This window comes from Apostichopus japonicus, chromosome 16 (genome assembly GCF_037975245.1).
Source record: "Apostichopus japonicus isolate 1M-3 chromosome 16, ASM3797524v1, whole genome shotgun sequence".
NCBI classification, from domain to species: Eukaryota; Metazoa; Echinodermata; class Holothuroidea; order Aspidochirotida; family Stichopodidae; genus Apostichopus; species Apostichopus japonicus.
In genome coordinates, this window is record NC_092576.1 from 5,073,803 (window position 1) to 5,095,823 (window position 22,021).

At 35.4% G+C, this 22,021-nt stretch overlaps 2 protein-coding genes across 2 annotated transcripts in view; both read right to left on the reverse strand.

The window, feature by feature from the left end:
• LOC139983217 (uncharacterized) overlaps positions 1–22,021 on the reverse strand; it is a 54,716-nt gene that overhangs the window by 11,611 nt on the left and 21,084 nt on the right. The window lies entirely within an intron of this gene.
• On the reverse strand, positions 166–19,194 carry LOC139983218 (uncharacterized). The gene is made up of 4 exons (XM_071996620.1): positions 19,016–19,194; positions 11,130–11,201; positions 7,118–7,242; positions 166–1,787 (listed from the first exon to the last, which is right to left on the reverse strand). The coding sequence occupies exons 2-4, from the start codon at positions 11,170–11,172 to the stop codon at positions 1,572–1,574; spliced, it is 384 nt and encodes a 127-aa protein (XP_071852721.1). The 5' UTR covers positions 11,173–11,201; positions 19,016–19,194; the 3' UTR covers positions 166–1,571.

A 22,021-nucleotide genomic window follows, 5' to 3' on the forward strand; every position in this document is an offset into this window, starting at 1 on the left:
CGATTACGTGGTCAAAAGTCTTTTGCGGTAACTTAAGCAAATCAAAAAGTTATAAAAAGGTGCCAGAACTTGAAATATCTATCGAATATCGGAAAAGTTGATTTTTCACCCCTTTTTAGGCAATTACCTTTCACCATCCACATTGTTAGAAAATGCCAACTTTCCTTTTTGCTTTATGACCATTAAGTCAACGTTACCTGCTCGGCCCAATAAACGAGTACAATATTAAGAAATATTTAACTGCTAAATATTCATAAGCAATAAACAGAGAAAAGTAACGTGAAAACTAGTAAATGCTGAATATTCATATATGAATAAAGAAAGCTTGAAATGAGTTACAGCGGTAAGAAATTGAAACTAATAAAAGTCGAATATGTTAATCAAGTTTAATGATTGTTGTCTTTATAATTCATTGCTTTTTTATCGTACCATTTTTAACAGTTTAAATGTTTTCACTGTCTATTATGAATTTGAAATAATTTAATAGATTTGAAAGAAACACGATTGGAAATCTTAAAGACCCAAACTAACATTCTTTGGTGTAAAATAAAAGCAAGAAAATAATAAAAGCTAAAAAAGAAAAGGGTTGCTTCGACCAGTTCATCTGATGTTGAACGAAGGTTAGTACGGTATACCACAGATCAGACAGTTTAACGTTGAGAATATATTACCTGAAGTCAATTTCCCCAAAATACGTTTAAAATGGCCATAAAATGTTCATATGTGGTGTGACGTCAGCTTAGGTTATACTGCGTCACCCAGCGTGTCACACCGCATTGAGCTACTTAAGTCATCTTTCTTAAACCATCACACCCGTGACCCGCTGGGAGTGTACGACACCACGCAATGGCCTTCCCACCCCTTCGTTTTTCTCGACACATCCCACGGAAACATTAACTTGTTACAATATTTCTCTTGCTGGAAGAGGGACTACCTTGGCCTTGGGGTGGGAGGGGAGGGGGCTTGAAAGAGGGCCCCCTGAAAACTCATCCTGCTATTGGATAAAGTGGCACTGGACCACATGAATCAATGGGATTAGTTTGTACAGGGGTAAGAGAGGAACCTCTGGAGTAATAGCTGTCATATTTGTTTTCTATGTCTAGCATTTTGAGAATGGAGGTCTTTACTAATGACGTAGTAACAAGACTCTGGTATACCACAGCTACAGTAACCTGATTGTGTAGGTTGAATCAATGACTGGTATATGCAGTAACAGCGAAATATTGTAAGAGATTAAACGAAAAAGGCAAATTAATTCAATAATAATTTACATGTGGTTGCTTAGCAAGAGGACTTTCACTTGGTATTTAAATGAAACTATAATAGAATAAGCAGAAAAAGAAAATGTCACTCCTCAGAAATAAAAAGCCCAAAGTATAAATGATAAAATGTACAGATGTATGTTAGCAAAGCTGTCTATTAGTTAAACATTTACATGTCATAGTTACGTCAGCATGTGACGTAGCTAAATCTTATTAGAATAAATTGCATTAATTAACTTTCTTACGTAAACTAATCCATTTTTTTTCAGATACAAAACATCATCATCTCATAAAAAAAATTCCCTTTGTTCACCGTCTCATTAGCATGGCTCCAATCACAAGGCTTGTAATAAGAGCGAAAAGGTTAAAGGTCATGGAGCGTGCGCTGTTACATAAGTTCTGTTCGCAACATTTCTCGCAGTTTTGATGTGTTTCAATGCCTCTACATCCGGGAACGCACTCCGATCTTCTCATGTAACATCCTCTAGTGGTCACGAGGATGCCCTCATTTATAGTCTCTTGGGTCTGAAATGATAAGGTAATATAATTTATATAATTAATCAGATAATTAATAAATCATTTTTAAATAGTAAAACCTAAGTCAGTACCAACGGTTTATTTTTTTTCAAAATAAGCAAACACATAATTTGATATGTTGCTTCTATAAATATTTATTAATAATTTAATTGCGATTTTCATGTCCAGATTTTGTACAGATTCGTCAAGGTATGTATGTTGCATTTTTCTTTTCCGCATCAGAGCTATGTACATTCTAATGCACGTATCGTTGGCTACTTGATGCAATCCATGAGACCACATAACAGTGCATACCAGTATTTACTCAACAGATATGCTCTATCTCTTCCATTTCTAAAAGGTTCAAGTTCCATGTCAAATTGATTAAATCCAAAAATGGCAATTGTATGCTCGCAATAAAAAATATGAATACATAATAATGCATAAAAAATTATAATAATAATAATAATATACAAATGGAAAAAGAAGGATAATGTAAGTCAAGACACAAAGAAGTTCAAATAGATAAGTAAAATAGTAAATATAAAATAGTAAAAATAGTAAAATATAATCAAAAACCGAAAGACTAAATACATTGTTATAAAGTTTAATACGTAAATTGATTAACGATGATTTTTGTCAGTTTGTAGCATGCATTTGATAATCTCATCCGTCCACTTTGAGGGATTATTGCAGTATTAAGATCTACATATAGTAGTTATCATCAAGAACGGTGTTAAGCTTAGTCTTAATATAATGTTGATATGATAAGTCCGTCGTAAGCTGATTATCCCCTTAAAATTCATAAGGTCATAAAAATATTGCTCACATATTATATATATATATATATATATATATATATATATATATATATATATATATATATATATATATATATATATATATATATATATATATATATATAAATATATAACTACAATGCATCTGTTTAAAAATTGGACACTCTTAGACTTTTTTTGGAGTTTTCAGACTCCACCATTATTTTTTTTACAAGAGATTTAGTACCACCCTGTTGATACAACAAATTTTATGAGAGTCCTTCTGTTATTTTATTTTTTAAATGTGAACCCTGCCTTTGTTATTCCTTAAATCGTTAAATATTTTCATTCAAAAAGTGCAGTAGTTTTATGCTGGCATTAAATCACTTAAAAATCAGTTGACAAGGCAGTATTTTTATGATGGCATTATGTCTAGACACTCGTTTCACTTGATTTCAGACATTCATGGCACATACACGCATAATTTAATCGTTTACTTGAATATCAGTTGACAAGTGCAGTATTTTTTTGCTGGCATTATGTAAAGCTTGAGTCGTTTTACTTGATTTTGACATTCACGGCATATTCACGTAATATTTAATGCTTCACTTAAATCAGTTGACCAGTGCCGTATTTTTATGTTGGCATTATGTCCAGACATACTCGTTTTACTTGATTTCCGACATTCACAGCATATATATAAAGCCGATAACATTATCATAACACACTTTGGTTGTATACCGTATAGCAGTTTGCATTGTACGCCATCCAGGCCTGCATATATTGTATCTAGTCTACGGCCAAATTTCTAGCGTTCGCAATTGACAGTAGTCATTTTGTTATTGTATATTTAATTAAAGGTTTCATAATTTAAATGTTTTTGTACACATTACACTCTAAAAACAAAAGAGTGAACTTTTAACTCTCTTCACGGAGAAATTTGGCCGTAGGCTAGTTACAATACATGCAGGCCTGGACGGCGTATAATGCACACTGCTTTACGGTATACAACCAAAATTTAACTCCAAAGGAGCGGAAATTCACTCCATTTAGACAACATAAATCTTCATATTTCAAAGCCAAAGTAATTAATATTCACTCTTTACATAGGAGTGAACTAATGACATTTTGCTATCAAATTTTGTCAGCTTAAAATTAAAGTTGATATTACTTGAAAAGTGCAGCTGCTATTTTGACTTTTCAGAAACGTCTTTGCAAGGAGCTACCAGAAGATCTAAAGACAAATCCCTACCCTGGAAATTAGTAAGGTACTTTTCATTATATAACGTATCCCGGATCTAAGCTTAAGTTAAGTGTCAAAGTAGTCAGTTGAAACTCAGATTGGTTTGAAAGAAGTTGATTGAACGAGAATTATATTTGATCGAAACTTAAAACGACGCTATCTTTCCATTTATTGTTGACCTGGGTAGGTAAATGATTTGCATGCTTTTAATGATGCCATTCCGTAACAACCTCTACCTCCCATCCCACCTCACCCTCCTCATTCTAGACCCGCCCTCACCGCATCATCCCAGCAACAGTGAACATGATCTGCAAAGTTGTGCCTTGTTGGAACATTGGACGACCCTTAGCTTTCTGTCTTTATTAGTCTTACCGTTATGTAGTAACTGCCTTAACTAACTAACAAGGTTGCTGATTGGCCAATCAACATTCCTTTCGAAATGAGTACAACATAACACAAGTTGTAATCACCACTGCACCAATGATACAGACTACATCCACCTTTTCGCCAAGTAAAGTTATTTGTATAATATAACAAAATCCCACGGATAGCGTCGAGAATGTAACGAAGCTCTTCGATTCCTCGTATGTTAATGCCTTCAATCCCATTACCGTCTGTACGGTGCAAACCAGTGCGTAAAGCAACAACAACAGAAATATATCAGACAATTTCTCTGGTGAATTCCTGGTGGAGGATGAGGGTAGTATGAGCATCCAAGCACAGGACAAAACAGTGCCTATTAGTCCAGAGATAGTCATCATCGTATACGTACAAAATACATCCTTGGCAACAAGCTTCCTGACACCAACGACCCACAAAGAACCAAATACCGCACTAGAAAGCGCAATCAACACACCAGTTTCGCGATGAAATTGGCTTTGTGTCTGCTGATGACTCGGCGGAAATATCATCGAAGGTTTAGCGACGAGAATCACTCCAAAGAAATCGGATAAAACTAGAATAGAAGTTATAAATGTGACAAGTTCGCCAAGAGATAGATGTCCAATGATTGCGGTCAGAACGAGTGACGTTCCATAGTCTAAGGCCATCATATCACCAATACTAATATATAAAATACTTAAAACAGTGAGAAATATCGGCAAATCACCAGCTAAAGCTGACAGGATGTAAAAACAGAGGCCTTGAAAGTTGAGATCTCTTGATCTTTGCCAATCGATAAACGGAATAGCAGACATTAATCCTAGATGTCTGAATAATGCAATCAATGATACGTCGATAAAAACAAGTAATTTCTTGGACAGAACTGTGTGAAAAGTCAACAAAATGCTGTACGTTAAACAGAAAACTTGTCCTGTGTACTGGTCTAGAGAGTTGCCAATTTGCTCCATTTCCGATGAAGAATGCTAACATCCGCAGATATTTTATATTTCTTTCTCTAGATGGTGGCGCCGTCGAGAAGAATCTGTTCCTGTGGTTCTTGGCGAGAAAATACCATTAGTGACTAACGTATAACGTGATCCCTCGACGCAATACTTTATACACAAATGGCTTAAAAGACTGAATAATATAGCATGGAACTTTCAGAACACTCTAACCACCTTAATAAATAAACACCAATAGTTCGAAAAGGGCAACGTCGTTATAGTCTAGGGCTTTTTTACCCTCTCAATTCAGAAACCGTACCGTTTAATTTATTATCTGTCTTTGTTGCCTTGAAAAAGGTCGGACATTTCATTTCAATCTATATTTTCTACTTTTCGAGCTCGACATTATGCCCGTGTTTGATGATGGTAGCTTCTTTTATGTGTATTGGACTTTTTTTGTATTTCCAGGTGGCCTCAGATGCAATTTGGTGCAGTATAGCACACTTCAACACCCACTCCATTTTGTAAATAATTTTGCATTTTCACCTGGCCTTAGATGCAATTTGGTGCTCGAAATGAGATTTTTTTTTCTGCCAAAAATGTTCTGAGTAAAATGACGAATGCTGTTATCATTTATTGAGAAATAAAAAAGGGGTTTTCTGACTTGCGATACTTCCGCCCCCCCCAGCCCCCGGTTCCTACGCCCTTGGAAGCTACAGTTTTACTGCTCAATGGAAGGTACAATAATAAAATATGAATATCATATATGACTGAATTGGTGTTATAGAGTGGAAAGTAATACAATGCAAGGTATAATATTATCCTGTTGCCCGATACAAGGTATAATATCCCCCTGAATCATCATGCAGGGTATTATATCCCCCTGACTCATCATGTAGGGTATTATATCCCCTGACTCATCATGCAGGGTATTATATCCCCTGAGGTATCGTGCAACGTGTAATATCCCCTGAGGTATCGTGCAAGGTATGATATACCCTGAGGCATCGTGCAAGGTGTGATATCCCCCTTACGAACCATGCAAGGTATGATATGCCTCTGACGCTTATGCATTTTTTTGTGGGGGGGGGGGGTTTACTATTTTATCATAGATAGCAGACTTAAATGTTAAGTGTACCATGATAGGGTTTCTTTTGGGGGGGGGATTTTTTTGTGGGGGGAGGGGGTTGTATGAACCATTAGAGATAATTGTGCCCTTTAGATCCCGTCTTTACGACAAATGAAAGAAATTACATGTCATACATGACGTGACATATCATTCGCTTCCGACGTACCACAAACTGTATTCTTATTTACCCAAGGTTCACCCTCCTGCAGAATATATATGTTAGTGTTCGCCTACATTTGCGTTACTTCTGAAGAGGTTACCGGTCTATATGTCATTGATAAGTGGTATAGCGGTTTGATCGTTAATGCCCCCTTGTATAGTTAAATTGTCTATCAGAAGTTCAAATAAGTTCAAAACTGATATAGAAATATGTTGATTATATACCGGTGATAGTTGGCGGTGCCTGTTATAGTCTATAACAAGATTATCTTTCTTAAGTTTATATCTACACAAGCCCAGGCGCGTAGCCAAGGGGGGGGGGGGCGAAGGGGGAGACCGCCCCCTTGACAATATTTTTGTTTGTATGTTTTTATGGTATCGCTATTAATTTCAAGCTTAGATGCAAATTACAAGGCCTGGTAAGTGCCATTTCCAGCGATCTGGGTGGCATTTTCAGCCAAAATGTTCTTGTACGCGTAGCGCCAACTCATGGTGACGCGTAGCGCCAACTCATGGTGACGCGTAGCGCCAACTCATGGTGGCGCTACGCTTAGATAGTGTTTCAATGCAGAATCTACGTTTCTGATAGTTTGCCTCACAGGCTCGCCCCTCCCTCGGCTAATTCCTTGCTACGCGCCTGCATAATTAAGCCTTATTCTATGTAAAGCCATGTCCTACGAACTTAACTACAACGAAATACTCACGTAGCAGATGCCTTTATCACATTCCGTGATGAAAACGTCATTCTTTGTAGAATCCACTGGGGAGTTGCACTGTTCTCCCATGCATTTGTAGCACCACAAAGAACGAATCTTTGCTTCACATGACACTGACGAAAAGAAAAATAACAATCGGTTGGATATTCCGTACATTAATTCTCATATCATCGGCCTCAACAAAGACTAGGGACCCCTATAAACAACTACTAGTTCTACAAAAAAAAAATATGTAATCCATCATTTTTTTGTTCCTCAATCCGCTCCTATATAGTCATGGTTTATTTAAGTATAATTACTTTCATCAGTTCCCCTCGTACTTATCTAACGTCATACTTTCATTTTGTACTTTTCATTCGACTACCAATTAGTATCGCTGAAGGAGGTCCCGGGGGACCGAAAATTCCAATATATATAGGCTATATATTTTTCTAAAGCAGTACACCTTGTTTGTCTTTTAATATTTCGTTTGGAGTACAAGTGGATTATCTTTATAAGGTGTAGAGAATTGGAAAATCCAGAACAGTGCAAACACTTCCAACCTCCCACGGGGATTTGAACCACGGCCTCCCACTTTTATATGCGGACATCCTAACCAATTATATTATATAATATAATATAATGTTATGTGTGTGTGTGTACCTTAAACGGCACCAAATATACTATATCATTATACTTAACCATCCTTGCAGAAGGAATGAACTTATCTCATGCTTGTTTATTCATCCCAGCCTTTCTGTGTTAGAGAAGTTCACATCATATATAGGACATGGGGAAACAATTATAACACATAACAGCCACGGAATATGACGTTGCTCCAGGCAGAAAAACATAACACGTCATGAATACGTCATCATATCATGATTGGATGGGATGCAGCACTATCATAAGTCCCAAAAGAAAACGAATTTTAAAGAAATATGCATTTATTTAGTTGTATGCAGCACGGAAACGTTGAATTTGTAGAACGTTCACTTTTCACGCGACAGTAGCATGTAGCGGCGTCTATAAGGTATCATTGACAGTGTCAGAATCACATTGGTCTAACATCTATGACAATATGTGACAGGCTCATTCTAAAGAAATCGTAGCAAACGATATTTGACATTGGTTAAATTATATATGATGGTATTTTGTAACTCACAAGGTTTTCAGCGCAAATATTGTATCATCCAATGTCAAACTAGTTGTGAGATATTTGATTAATTGCTTAGCTGTCCTGATATCAGCTGACAGATGTCCCATATATATATATATATATATATATATATATATATATATATATATATATATACATATGTATATATATTAATATATATACATATATATATATTTATTTATATATATATATATATATATACATACATATATATATATATATTTAATACAATCAGACTAGATTTTAGCAAGCGAGAAACCCTTCACTTTATTGCAACCCCCATCCCCCCTCACATTGAAGCATATATATTTATATATACTGTACACAATTATCAAGTTTTTTAACAAAAAATCAACTGCTGTGCATAAATATATATATATATTTTTTAATTGGTTGTCTTTGACACCAAAAACAGTTGACATGTACTATACACAATTATCAAGTTCTTAACAAACATATCAACAGCTGTGCATAACTAAATTTTTAAAGACAATCTGTTGACTTTTGATATCAAAAAATAATGTTTTTAATTGGTTCTAATATGGAGGCTAGATAAACATGCATGCAAGCAAATTTGTTGCCAATCTTTTTCAAAGATACCAAGGACAAAAATATATACATATATAACATTACAGATTGTCTAATTAAAAACACAGCCATAAAAAACGTGTTTTTTTTTTTCTTCATTGGGCAACTGTTATAACAACCTAATGTAACTGTGCAATAAAACTATGAGCAAAGAGCGGCCAAGTGATTTTCGATTCCTCGATCAAACTATTTAGCTGAAAAAGTGCTTTTACCTCTTCGGCTTAGATCCATGTCGTAAATCCCCCCCCCCCCTAATCTACATCAATATGCAGGCAATAAAACCTTTTGGGGATGAACTTGACATACCTTTGTCAGCGTTCTGAGCTTGTCGCAACTATACCAAACTGTCTCCGACAATAATTTTTGATGTCATTTTAATTTTGGACTGAACTTTAACGTCATTTATAATCAACGGTCTAGTGATTATGTTTCACTGTTGATCAAACTAGTACGACGAGCTGTTTGAAAAGCAACAGGGATGACTGAACCGTAAATGCACCGAACCTTTACGACAGAATCGCTATAGGATAGACGGTTTCTGTCCTGTCACGGAAACATGCAAGTTTAAAAATCTAGTTACTTGTAGGGGTATGATGTCAGGGAAATATTTAGCGCTCACACAATTTGTATAGCACTCTACCGATTTATCAAAATTTTCTATTTTCCATAAATACCAACAACAAAAAAATAGTATTTTTCAATGTGACATATAACTGATACATATGGTAGCATAGATATTATAACAGTATCTATTCCAATTTTACATATAGCTGTTCGTGAAAACGGATAAATTATATCCTTGGTATGATCTCTCAAACAAATATATATATATATATATATATATATATATATATATATATATATAATATATATATATATATATATATATATATATATATATATATATATATAATATATATATATATATATATATATATATATATATATATATATATATATATATATATATATATATATATATATATATATTTATATATATATATATATATATGAAAAATCATTTCTATCTTTTTCTATATTTATTTCCGGATGTAACTTGATTCCCTCGAGTGATTTCAAGTCGGGATTAGCTGATATCAATAACTCCTAAGAAATTAGCAGAAATAATATCTAAAATAATATAATGTTTACCAGACTTCGTCCTCACCATTTTGTTAATTTCCCAAAGGTCATCTCTGAATACAGATCTACAGTGAGTTTCAAAATACGTGAAGAGTTTATTGCTCAGAATTGAAGCGGTGTGTGTTTTCTTGGTGATAGGGACTAATGCAGGAATATACGCAGAGATCGAAGGAGAAGCATCGCAAATTATTCTCACGTTTTGTGGTTTCAAGTGGTTTTTGAGATGGGAGTTGATTGGTGGCATTTGAAATAATGGCGCCTAGCACCTTGGAGTTCCTGGGTTCAAGCCCTGTCAGGCTAAATCAAAGTATGGTTTTCCATACAAGGTCATTGAGTTTAAAGATGCGAGGAGTAATAGCACGATTGTATGTGTGTGCGTGTGTTTGTTTGTTACATATATATATATATATATATATATATATATATGTTGTTTATTTATAAATTTGTTTATATAAATATATATATATATATATATAAATATATATATATTATATATATATATTTATGTATATCACATTATTACTATAGGTCTGTTTTTGACACTAAGTTTGAATACCCCCGACTACCCTATGTTTTTCCCCCCTATACTTTCGCTTTACATCATATGATATCTCCTCATGAAACATCATATGATGTCTCATTATCATGTTAATTTCTTTCTTCTTCGAAAATTTACTGGTCTCTCACCAGCCCAGCTGTGTATGTGTTTATGTCGCATTTAACTCGGATTTTGTTTATACATTCTTAGAGCCTATAGTGCTTAAATACACACGGACATGCTTTATATATAAAAGAAAGCACTGGTTTAATATTAACAATCTCCATACCGCCCCCATCTCAATCCGCCACTCCCGCCCGCGCCATCCCTGGTAACACATCACTTTCCCGAAAGGTTATCTCTGTCCTTTCCCTACCCCCCCCCCCACTACCCCTCCTCTCTCCACACCAATAACAAAAATGAACGCCTCCATTCAAAAACACCGCAGCTACCCCAAATGGGTACTATGTACTTTCTCCAAATTGTAAGACAAGCTTAGGGAAGTGGGGAAAGGTCAAATCAAAATGCAAAATTTTATGATGAAGAATGAATTTTATTTGGAATAAACTTACCGATGAAGACGAGTGATAAGGCAGCAATAATATACAACTTCATCGTGATGTTGCTAAATTCACATTTAATATCTGTCGAATGAAAAGTTTGGGGGAAAAGGGAGAAAAAAGAATTGTTTAATGATTGACTGTTATTGAATCTTGACTAAGCGTACTTAGAACGAGACAACTCCAAAATCAGACGGCACTATAGAAAGGGTTTGGGGGTGTGAGGGAGCGGTTGGGGGGGTGATGAACCGGAAAGCAGAGAAATCATAAATCGAACAACTGTTCGACAGCCTTCAATATCGACACCATTGCCTGTAGTGCTTTGTATTTGAGTGGGTGTCAAACCGAATTTGTTTCGTAACTTGTACAATTCGAATTAGTGAGAAAGGAGAAGGGGGGCTTTTAGGTCAGTAAGGATTTGAAAACAGGCTTCTTACGGCTATTCCTAATTTCTTTTAACGCACATCGCAAAAGACAATGAATTCAAGGATTTCGGAAGCTCAACAAACTAATTTAAGCTTTATACTTGCGCACCGACCCCTTCCCCACCCCCCAACCCCTCCTAATGGCACCCTCGCAGCTGAACTGAAAGCTTCTCTTTGTTCCTCCAGAGTGATTTTGTCTGGTCGGTAATCGAAGGATATCAGTTTTTTTAAATTATGATGAGAACTGTCAACACCTCTCCTGCCCTTTAACGCCCTCCCCCCCCCCCTCCTCCACCAACCATGCCTGCTTGGGTAAATTGCTTCAATTTCTTTTAAATATTGCGATAAACTTTATACTTCATGAACCACATACATTTATTACCTTCTAAGTATGCAGAGATACAACACCTATTATTCCAACAACCTGTTAGAAATCTGAATCATTTGTTTACACAGCTTCGTGTTTTGAAACTTTTTACCAGAAAATAATTTAGTTAGTAACTAAAACTTGTCAATAATGCATTCTTTCAGTTACTAAATACAAAAGTGAGCGTCGGAGGCGTTTCCTGCCAGGTGCATCGATTTTATGACAAATTGATTCAAGATGCTCAGATTGTTTCCTTCTTTCATTTTATCTGTTTACTGGAGAAACTTGACCTTTAATTCTATTTGAGAGGTTTCCCTATTTGTTTAGTACACCGTTCGTGGAACTGGTGCCTGGTTACGCTCATGACACCACTTCAGGCAAGGGTTAATCAAAGTGATATAACTCCTACTCAAGCTATGAAATAAAGCAAGTATATATATATATATATATATATATATATAATTTCCCCTCTTTTAGAGCCTCAGGTTTTGGTTATTCATCACGTCTTCCTATCGATTCTGTGTCAATTGTTTGCAGTAAAATGCTCTCAGGCTTACACACAAAGGTGAATAACCGAATCGCGGAATCGGGTCATAGGAATACCTGTCACTTTAGCAGTGACTATACTGACAAGTGGATAGTGAGGTTATCTCAAGTGGAAACGGCACAGTTCAAGCTTCTTGAAACCTTAGAGAAAATGACAAGACTACACACAAATAGCAAGAAGGTATCTAGAAACTAAAGTAACAAAAACTTCTAACTTAACGATTGGTTTAAGATGGAAAACTTCTGTTAATCTGTTTGAAGGATTTAAATACCTACAAGTTTTAGTTTAAGGGTCTGGTTACTAGCACCGAGGAATATGAAAGCCATGTATCGATTTGATGAACGTTAAGCGTTAGGAGACCACTAAAATCAGAATGATTTTCAAAGAAAATAAACTAGTTTCTCAGAGAAGAACAGCATATAATGATTTATAGTGACTTTTATTCCATGGTTGATTTTTACATATACAGTATTCATAACATGGTTGATTTAATCAATGTTTTTTTTTTTCAAACAGTGAGGACGTTACCATGGTAATGATGATTCACTTTGAGTCAAATAAATGATGTCTTCCATGAATAATTTTACTTATTAGGTAACTTTACAGCTTAATGCAGTTTTCCGCATTTCATTCAGTTTTGAAAAAAAATCAAGCCACGAGGCCAATTCATATATCGATCGCCTTAAAGATAAAGAACAGTTTGTATATTTATATAGTACATTGTGAAAAATCTCATGAACGTAAGATTATTTATTGTGGATGACAAAATAAAGGTAAGCATTATGTTTGTCATGATTTTTCAAGATATTACGAACAGATTCAGTAGGCTTAATTTCAGGATTCTGAGCAATGATAACCAGAATTTAGACGTTGCTTTATATATCTTATATTGCAAAATGAGGGAAATCTCGGAAAGTGTTGTTTCCCCTTCCCCTTCCCCTCCCCCTCCCCCTCCCCCTCCCCCCATCCTTCCTGCTCCAAATATTAGTTTTCGAGTTTATTTCCATTCTACAAATAAAACGAGCGAGGCTTGATCCAGAAATAATGCCGTAAAGTTATTCAGTCTAGAAATACAAACTACTGAATACCTCATTATCCCACTAACCTTCCCCTCCCCTACCCTCATGAAGGAGGGTATGTTCCCCCTTCATAAGAAACCCATCTTGCGTATGTTGTTAATGTTGTTTCAGTAATTACATGAATACCCCCCCCCCCAAAAAAAAAAAAAAAAAAAGATTCACAGTTGGTGTTCATATGACATCATCCAGAAACTATCCACATATTCGCTAGCAATTATTCACAAGAAATGTGTTTAAAATTTAAATTTTATATGCGGAGAAAGCTTATCCATGTAAAAGCACCATCCATCGAATATCCTCTGTATTGAATGCTTAATAACTGGGACATACTTAACTACTTGCATGTATCATGCTCAGTTCTAAAATTCATAAAAATGCAATTTATCTCAAAGAGGATAAAACGTAATACAACACAATAATAATAAGATCGTCTGATATCTTCATTTCCTTCATGTTTCTCCTTTTTCCTCTAGATTTTTTTTCTACCTTTCCTCTAGATTTTTTTGCTGCTTTGTCTGTATTTTTCACCCAGCATGTGTTAGCCTCTCTTTCTCAATTGTCAAGTGGGTTGTTTGTTATACAGTATGTGCATTAGTAATTCCACTCGAGAAAGCTTCCTATCTTTCCACACAGTTAACCCATCAATGCATCACTTGTACTTTCCCAGTTTTAACAATCACATTTGACATGATTTTACTTTCATCGCAAATAGTCATACAAAACTATGCTGACCCAGAAAACTCGTCAACATATCATATAGATTACGAAACTTAATTCTATTTGATGAATGGAAATACACGTCACTCTAAAAAAAAAACCGAGAAAAGATTCTGATCTAGTTTTTTATAACGTCTGTGAGACTAGGGCTATTAATAGACGTCGTATCTCGACAGTACATGTTTTCACTTACAAATTAATTATTGTACTCGTTCGGTTACAGCTTAATAAAACTCAAAAAGCGCATAAAACAGGCCAAACAGAATCTGGTACAAATCACGAACAAAAATATATGTTAAAAAAAGAAAAATAAGTAAATACAAACATTAAAAGAACGGAATCGGTGAAGATGTCAATTGTACGGAGATGTAATTGAAAAGAATTATGACCAATGTGGCGAGGCTTTCATGTTAACATTACCATGGCAACAATGCGTCTAATTTAATGGAGATGTGAATTGAAAGCGAAATGTAGTCTGCTGTCTGACAAGCTACAATCGCTGGCTTGTTTCGATCCAATCTGTCTTCAAGAATCGCTGTCCGTGATATGTGAAAATAAATTAGCATAAATTTGATTGGCGTTGATTTGTGGGCAGTTTATATTGTGTTTGCTATTCCATTTTATATCAAGATCACTCACACAAAATAATGTCATCAAAAAGTATAAGAAATGTCAAATTTGTTTATATGTGGTTTAAATGGTCTGCAGAAGTATATGGGAGTATATATGGGATGTATGGTATCTTATTAAAAGTTAACAATTCACGCCCTTTTTTTGGTAAAGATTGGTTTTTTATGAAATGTTAAGTAAGAGTTTTATTTTCTTCTGTATTTTCTTCAAACTTACCGAGAATTACTTAAAATAATTTTTCCAATACATGAAACTAATACGCTATCAAACGAAGTTAAGTGAATAATTTCGGAATTTGAGAAATACTCTTTCATGTAATACTAGCTTGTTAAATCATGAAAAAAATGGTTGAAATGTTGCCTTAGAATTGATTTGCGTGTAAGCTACTGCGTGGTGTTTCTATACCGTGATTCTGAGAGCAAAATAACTTTTAAGGCACGGCGGGAGAGAGTTCTTAGGGAACGGGGCCGGGGGAGGGGGGGGGGGGAGAGAAGCTGCGATGAATATAGACTAATGTTAAGTTTGTTTTGTTTGATCGTTTCCTAGGGAAACCGAGGGATTTAACCATTGTCTAAGCGGTGTGAATTACTGGCAAACAAGAGTTTCATGTTTTACAGTTAAATGTCAATATGTATTCATTTATCGCAAGTTTTCAGACATACTTTGGCAACGGTGTTGGGATCAAAAAACGTGTTTAACATGAACGTTGAAAGCACTGCAAAAGGTATATGGTGGTAATAATTATACCAAATTGTGAACCCTCTCTTGATATGTACATATATCTATTTGAACGAGTGGTACTTTACCAAATCTATAGTTAAATCCAACAACCTTTCAAACCATACTCGGCCTTTTGGGTATGGTCATGTGTACCATTATGTTCCCTTGTAAGGGATACACACCTGACGATGATCACACAGTCACAGTCTCGACGTAAGGGGAATGGGGTTGAGAGCGGATCAGTCGTTCGGTTGTTGGGTGTTTCATGCCCAGGTTCTTTCCTGGGTGACTTTTTTAAACAAAAACCATACTGAAATTTCAATTTTTGAGGATGTCGATTTCACATGGTCTGAAATATCAGCGAACAATGACACAGAAAATCAATTGATAACTAATATATATATATATATATATATAGCTCCTCACTTGTTTACTTCCTGCCTCTCCGTCGCTAAAATGTAGAAGAAATCATTTATTTCTTCTTATAGACTCGCAAATGGAAGTGAAATATCTACATTTAGAGCCCTTAGACTATATTAACCAAATATTACATTATTCCTTTTTTGTTTGTGAATTTATCGTCAATAGCAACAGGCGATATCAAATTACATTTTATGAATGAATGGACAACGCGAGAAATTTCCTATTACTGAAATGAAAAGGTCATTTTTCCCCTCATCGAATTAAGGAACACAAATTAAAACAAAAAGGTAGTACGTGAATTGACTCTTGTTTAATTGTTTCGCAGACATGGGATATGACGTATGTGTGTATAGTAAAACAAATCTTATATTTACCAAACAAATTTCCGGAAGTGAGGAGGTTGATAAATGAAATTTAAACACAATAGCCAGATAGTTAAATCTACAATGTAAATGTTACCCCCCCTCCGGACCCCGCCTGACCCCCATGCCTTCCCTATTTTCTTTTCATAAGTATGTTATGAAATTCAGAAATACATTAGTCCTTATATATCCCAGACTTGGACCCCGGGTCCCTGGGATCTATCTCCCGGTAACCAATCCAACACCTGTGGGATCAATGTGTCCCCACCACCCCCCCCCCCTTCCTCCTACCCAATCCACCCTATTGGCCGTCGTCTAGGGATTTCTTGTGTGCGTGTGAGTTCGAAATAACAATTTGGTTTACAATGATCAATATGATCTTAATATCATATTTTGATAAATTAAATATATGAAAAGCCAGCCTTTCTTTGCCCTTTGATAGATTTATACGAGACGTTTTCATTCAAACGCAAAGGCCAACCCGCCCAGACTGTAAGCAATTTCGAAATGATAAAAGGATGAAATCAGAATAACCGCAGGAAAATTATTAAAAAACAATCCCTCAAGTTGAATAGACAGGATCCTAAATTACAAGCTCCATTTGAGTTCAATCAATTGACGCGAAGTCACAGATCTAATTATAGAAGTACAACAGAGCAGGAGGTCTCAGTTGGTAATAACTGTTTACATTTAAAAAAATAAAAACAGAAAGAAAAGAAATATGTAGGAAACATGAAACATAGAATTTGAAAATATAGAAGATGCCGCTTCATAAAATCGTGCTTATAAATATATATATATGTATATATATAGATATATATATATATATATATAGATATAAATATATATATGTATATATATATATATATAAATATATTGATATATATATATATATAAATATATATATATATATATTCATATTAGAATGTTAGAATGAATATTGTCAGTATGATCATTGTTAGTATGAACATGTGAATATGACCATTGTCAGTATGAACATGTGATTATGACCATTGTCAGTATGAACATGTGAGTATGACCATTGGGATATATGAACATTGTGAACCTTGGAGATCGTGATGATGGATGGACATTATGAGAATAGATATTGAGAACAGATCGATCCGCCGGTCAAGAGATAGGTCTGACCTTGAAGGCAAGTATGTCAGTGGGCCCCCCTTTTTTTGCAATCTCCATATATCCCATATTTTCCCGGTCCATACCGTATTTTCCTGGGCCCTTAACTTTTGATATATTGTGAACATATTTAGAAAAAAAAAGTAAGTGTGTACGAGATAAGTATGGCAATTACCAGCATGGACATTATCAATACAGACTGTGGGGGTGTGAATCTTTTATGGAACGTATAGATATCTTTTAGCATAAATAATATAAGTATGAAGGTTTCGATCATTAACATTAACAGTGTGGACTTCTGATATTGTACATTATGAGTATGGACTATGTGATTATGGACTATGTAACTATGGACTATGTTAGTATGGATGTTGTGAGTATGGATATCGTGATTATGGATGTTGTGATTATAGACTGATTATGTACTATGTGAGTATGGAAGTTGTGATAATGGAATATGTGAGTATGGGCAATGTGATTATGGACTATGTGATTATAGACTATGTCAGTATGGACTAGCGTGAATATGGAAGTTGTGATTATGGACAATGTGATTATAGACCATGTAATTATGGGCTATTTGTGTAGGGACTAGTGTGAGTATGGAAGTTGTGATTATGGACAATGTGATTATAGACCATGTAATTATGGGCTATTTGTGTAGGGACTAGTGTGAGTATGGAAGTTGTGATTATGGACAATGTGATTATGGACTATGTAAGTATGGACTATGTGAGCATAAGAGTTGTGATTATGGACTATGTAAGTTTGGATGTTGTGATAATGAAATATGTGGTCATGAAATATGTGATTATAGACTATGTGAGTAGGGACTATGTGAGTATAGATGTTGTGTGGAAATGAAGACATTTTGAATAAAAGTCATTGAGATTAGAGGTTGTAGATATTGTGCTTTTCATGAGTATATGTATATGGGCATAAACATTTTAAGTAGGCCTATGTACATTATCAATTTAAACATTGGGAGACTCTAATTAGAACTAAAGAAAAATTCGGAGTTTGCGCCATGAGGCATTTCCCTATAATTGACCAACAATTGAAGGTTAGACCTACTTCGTATTAGTTCGTATGTGTGTATAACGTTTCGCTTTGCTTTTTCTCTCTCTCTTGTTGGGGTGGGGTGGGGGGGGGGGTTGCCGCAGTTTTAAACTTGTCTATATTAAATATCAATTAATTCTATTTTTTTTATTAATTCTATAGTTCAACATTCGTTCAAATTATCGTACACACTTACTTCGTTTATACAATATATTATTAACTTGCTCGATAATTACTATAGGCATAATACCGTAAGGCTGCACCTTTCCTAATTCTTTTGAAAGTAATTCTAGCCTTCCCAACGTTATCGTTAATAATATTCATTTTGTTCTATTACGTTGCAGATTCTGGGATATTTTACACACTTCTTTTTCGTGCTTATCTGTCAGATTTGAAACATTTCTTTGCGATAAAAGGAACAGTTTAACTTACCAAATGATCGTATTCTTCTATAACAGTTCAATACACGTAGTAATCCGTTGAATCACCCATAAATATCTCTCCTTGTTATACAGCACCCTAAGGTAACGATAGGGCAAAGTACATGATGCAAATTGATAGCGATCTCTTTGGTATTACACTAAAGACAAAGTTAATAATTAACGTGATTCGTCACCAAAGTAAATATTGACGCGATTGTTCTCGCCTTGTTTGCACAAGTATACACTATCTGGAAGCTGCAGTTCAGTCGGTTATATGTGCGCGGGAAAATGCAATCTTTCGTATTTGAACCTTAAAACATAGCACTGTCTTTACAACTGTAGTGGTGGCGGTGTTCAGTTGTGTGACGACAAAAATACTGTTGATGGTTCTTTGGAGGAACATTGAAAGATGGGAATGCTGTGATTATAGGACCAAAAGGTAGCTTACCCAAAGCAGGGTGTGGGCAGGGGTGGGGGTGGAGGGGCGGGCAATGGAGCACAACTCTACCGTCAATCTGGGGAAATTGTTCAGCTGGGGGATCTTTACTTTCATTCAAGAATGAGTTAGACCCCTCATCCGTGTGTATATTCTTACATCTTTTTACTCACCTTTTCATAGTCTAAATAGGCAATGCCTCGAGCTACCGCATTGGACGTCTTAATTTCTTTACCCTCCCCCCCCCCCGCGGCCACCCTTTCCCCTCTCTCTTCATTATAAGAACCATGCAGTTTTCTCGGATGGCCCTTCCTAAAGGTGTATGTTCATGCATTAACTAACTTTATCAGGGGGACTGTAAACTTAGTATCACCCCTTCCACTTCGCCTTTGAAATCCTATGCAAGCAACTGGACCAGCATATAACTTGGAAACACTGTCTTGAAAGTATCAACTTAAATGGAACCAAATTGAAACCGAATTCTTGTCGAAAATGTTTCATTCCAAATATCAATCAAATTAAAACGTGGACTTCATTGTTAATGCGATGGGAGTAAGATGGGCTAAAATATGTATAGGGGAGGGTGAGGGAGATAGGGTTTAAATTTCAAATACAAAAATGATGAGAACAAAGTTTCTTTCTTGTTTTTATATAACGCTACTTTGTTAAGGAATTGATAAAGGATGGCATAAGACATAAGGTGTTGAGTCAAGTTCCCCACACACCTTCCCCTTCCCCTCTCCCTTCCCCTGCCCCTTCCTCTTTCCCCATGCCCTATTCTACTTCCCCTATCTTCAAATTTGATCATGCGATCCAATTGATTAAATTAATTAATTTATACTTTAGTAAACTGTGAGTAACTTGTGCTTCATGTATTAACACGCACTGTGACCATTGACCGTATTCCTGGTTGTCTCGTATTATGTTTATCTGATAAACTTGATAAGTTACATTAATGTTGAATACAATATGTCATAATAATTTATTGTTTTCATTTTCAACTATATAGTATGAATGTTAATTACTAGATGAAAAGATGTGAACAAGACCGATGAACGACAAATTACAAAACAAAGTGAAAACTCCGTGAAACATTCAAGTAGATTCGGTAGTGTTGCGTTTCCCTTGACTATTACAATTAGGTTACCCACATCCCATCCCTAATTATCTCTCTCTTCAACTTCATCCCACCCCAACCCGCTCTCCCTCCTCATGTAGGTTATTTTAGTGATATTTATTTAAAATAGTAATATTTCAAAGGACGACTGTTTATCAGAACGTACTAAAATTAATCTCACTTTATCAAATATTAAATTAATTGACTGATGCATTGTGTTTTTTTGTCTCATCTGACTCATTTTAATTATTAACGCTTGCAAATAATTGTCTGACCAAATTACCCTGTTTTATTTCACTTTTATATCTGATACGTAATCACTACCTGACTAACGTAGCGGTGCACAACATAGCTATACAATCAAGAATGTATGCTATCATAATCACTACCTGACTAACGTAGCGGTGTACAACATAGCTATACAATCAAGAATGTATGCTATCATAATCACTACCTGACTAACGTAGCGGTGCACAACATAGCTAGACAATCAAGAATGTATACTATCATAATCACTACCTGACTAACGTAGCGGTGTACAACATAGCTATACAATCAAGAATGTATGCTATCATAATCACTACCTGACTAACGTAGCGGTGTACAACATAGCTATACAATCAAGAATGTATGCTATCATAATCACTACCTGACTAACGTAGCGGTGTACAACATAGCTATACAACTCAAGAATGTATACTATCATAATCACTACCTGACTAACGTAGCGGTGTACAACATAGCTATACAACTCAAGAATGTATGCTATCGTATTCACTATCTCACTAAGGTAGCGGTGCACAACATAGCTAGACAATCAAGAATGTATACTATCATAATCACTACCTGACTAACGTAGCGGTGCACAACATAGCTATACAACTCAAGAATGTATGCTATCGTATTCACTATCTCACTAAGGTAGCGGTGCACAACATAGCTAGACAATCAAGAATGTATACTATCATAATCACTACCTGACTAACGTAGCGGTGCACAACATAGCTATACAATCAAGAATGTATGCTATCGTATTCACTATCTCACTAAGGTAGCGGTGCACAACATAGCTAGACAATCAAGAATGTATACTATCATAATCACTACCTGACTAACGTAGCGGTGTACAACATAGCTATACAATCAAGAATGTATGCTATCATAATCACTACCTGACTAACGTAGCGGTGCACAACATAGCTATACAATCAAGAATGTATGCTATCGTATTCACTATCTCACTAAGGTAGCGGTGCACAACATAGCTAGACAATCAAGAATGTATACTATCATAATCACTACCTGACTAACGTAGCGGTGCACAACATAGCTATACAATCAAGAATGTATGCTATCGTATTCACTATCTCACTAAGGTAGCGGTGCACAACATAGCTAGACAATCAAGAATGTATACTATCATAATCACTACCTGACTAACGTAGCGGTGTACAACATAGCTA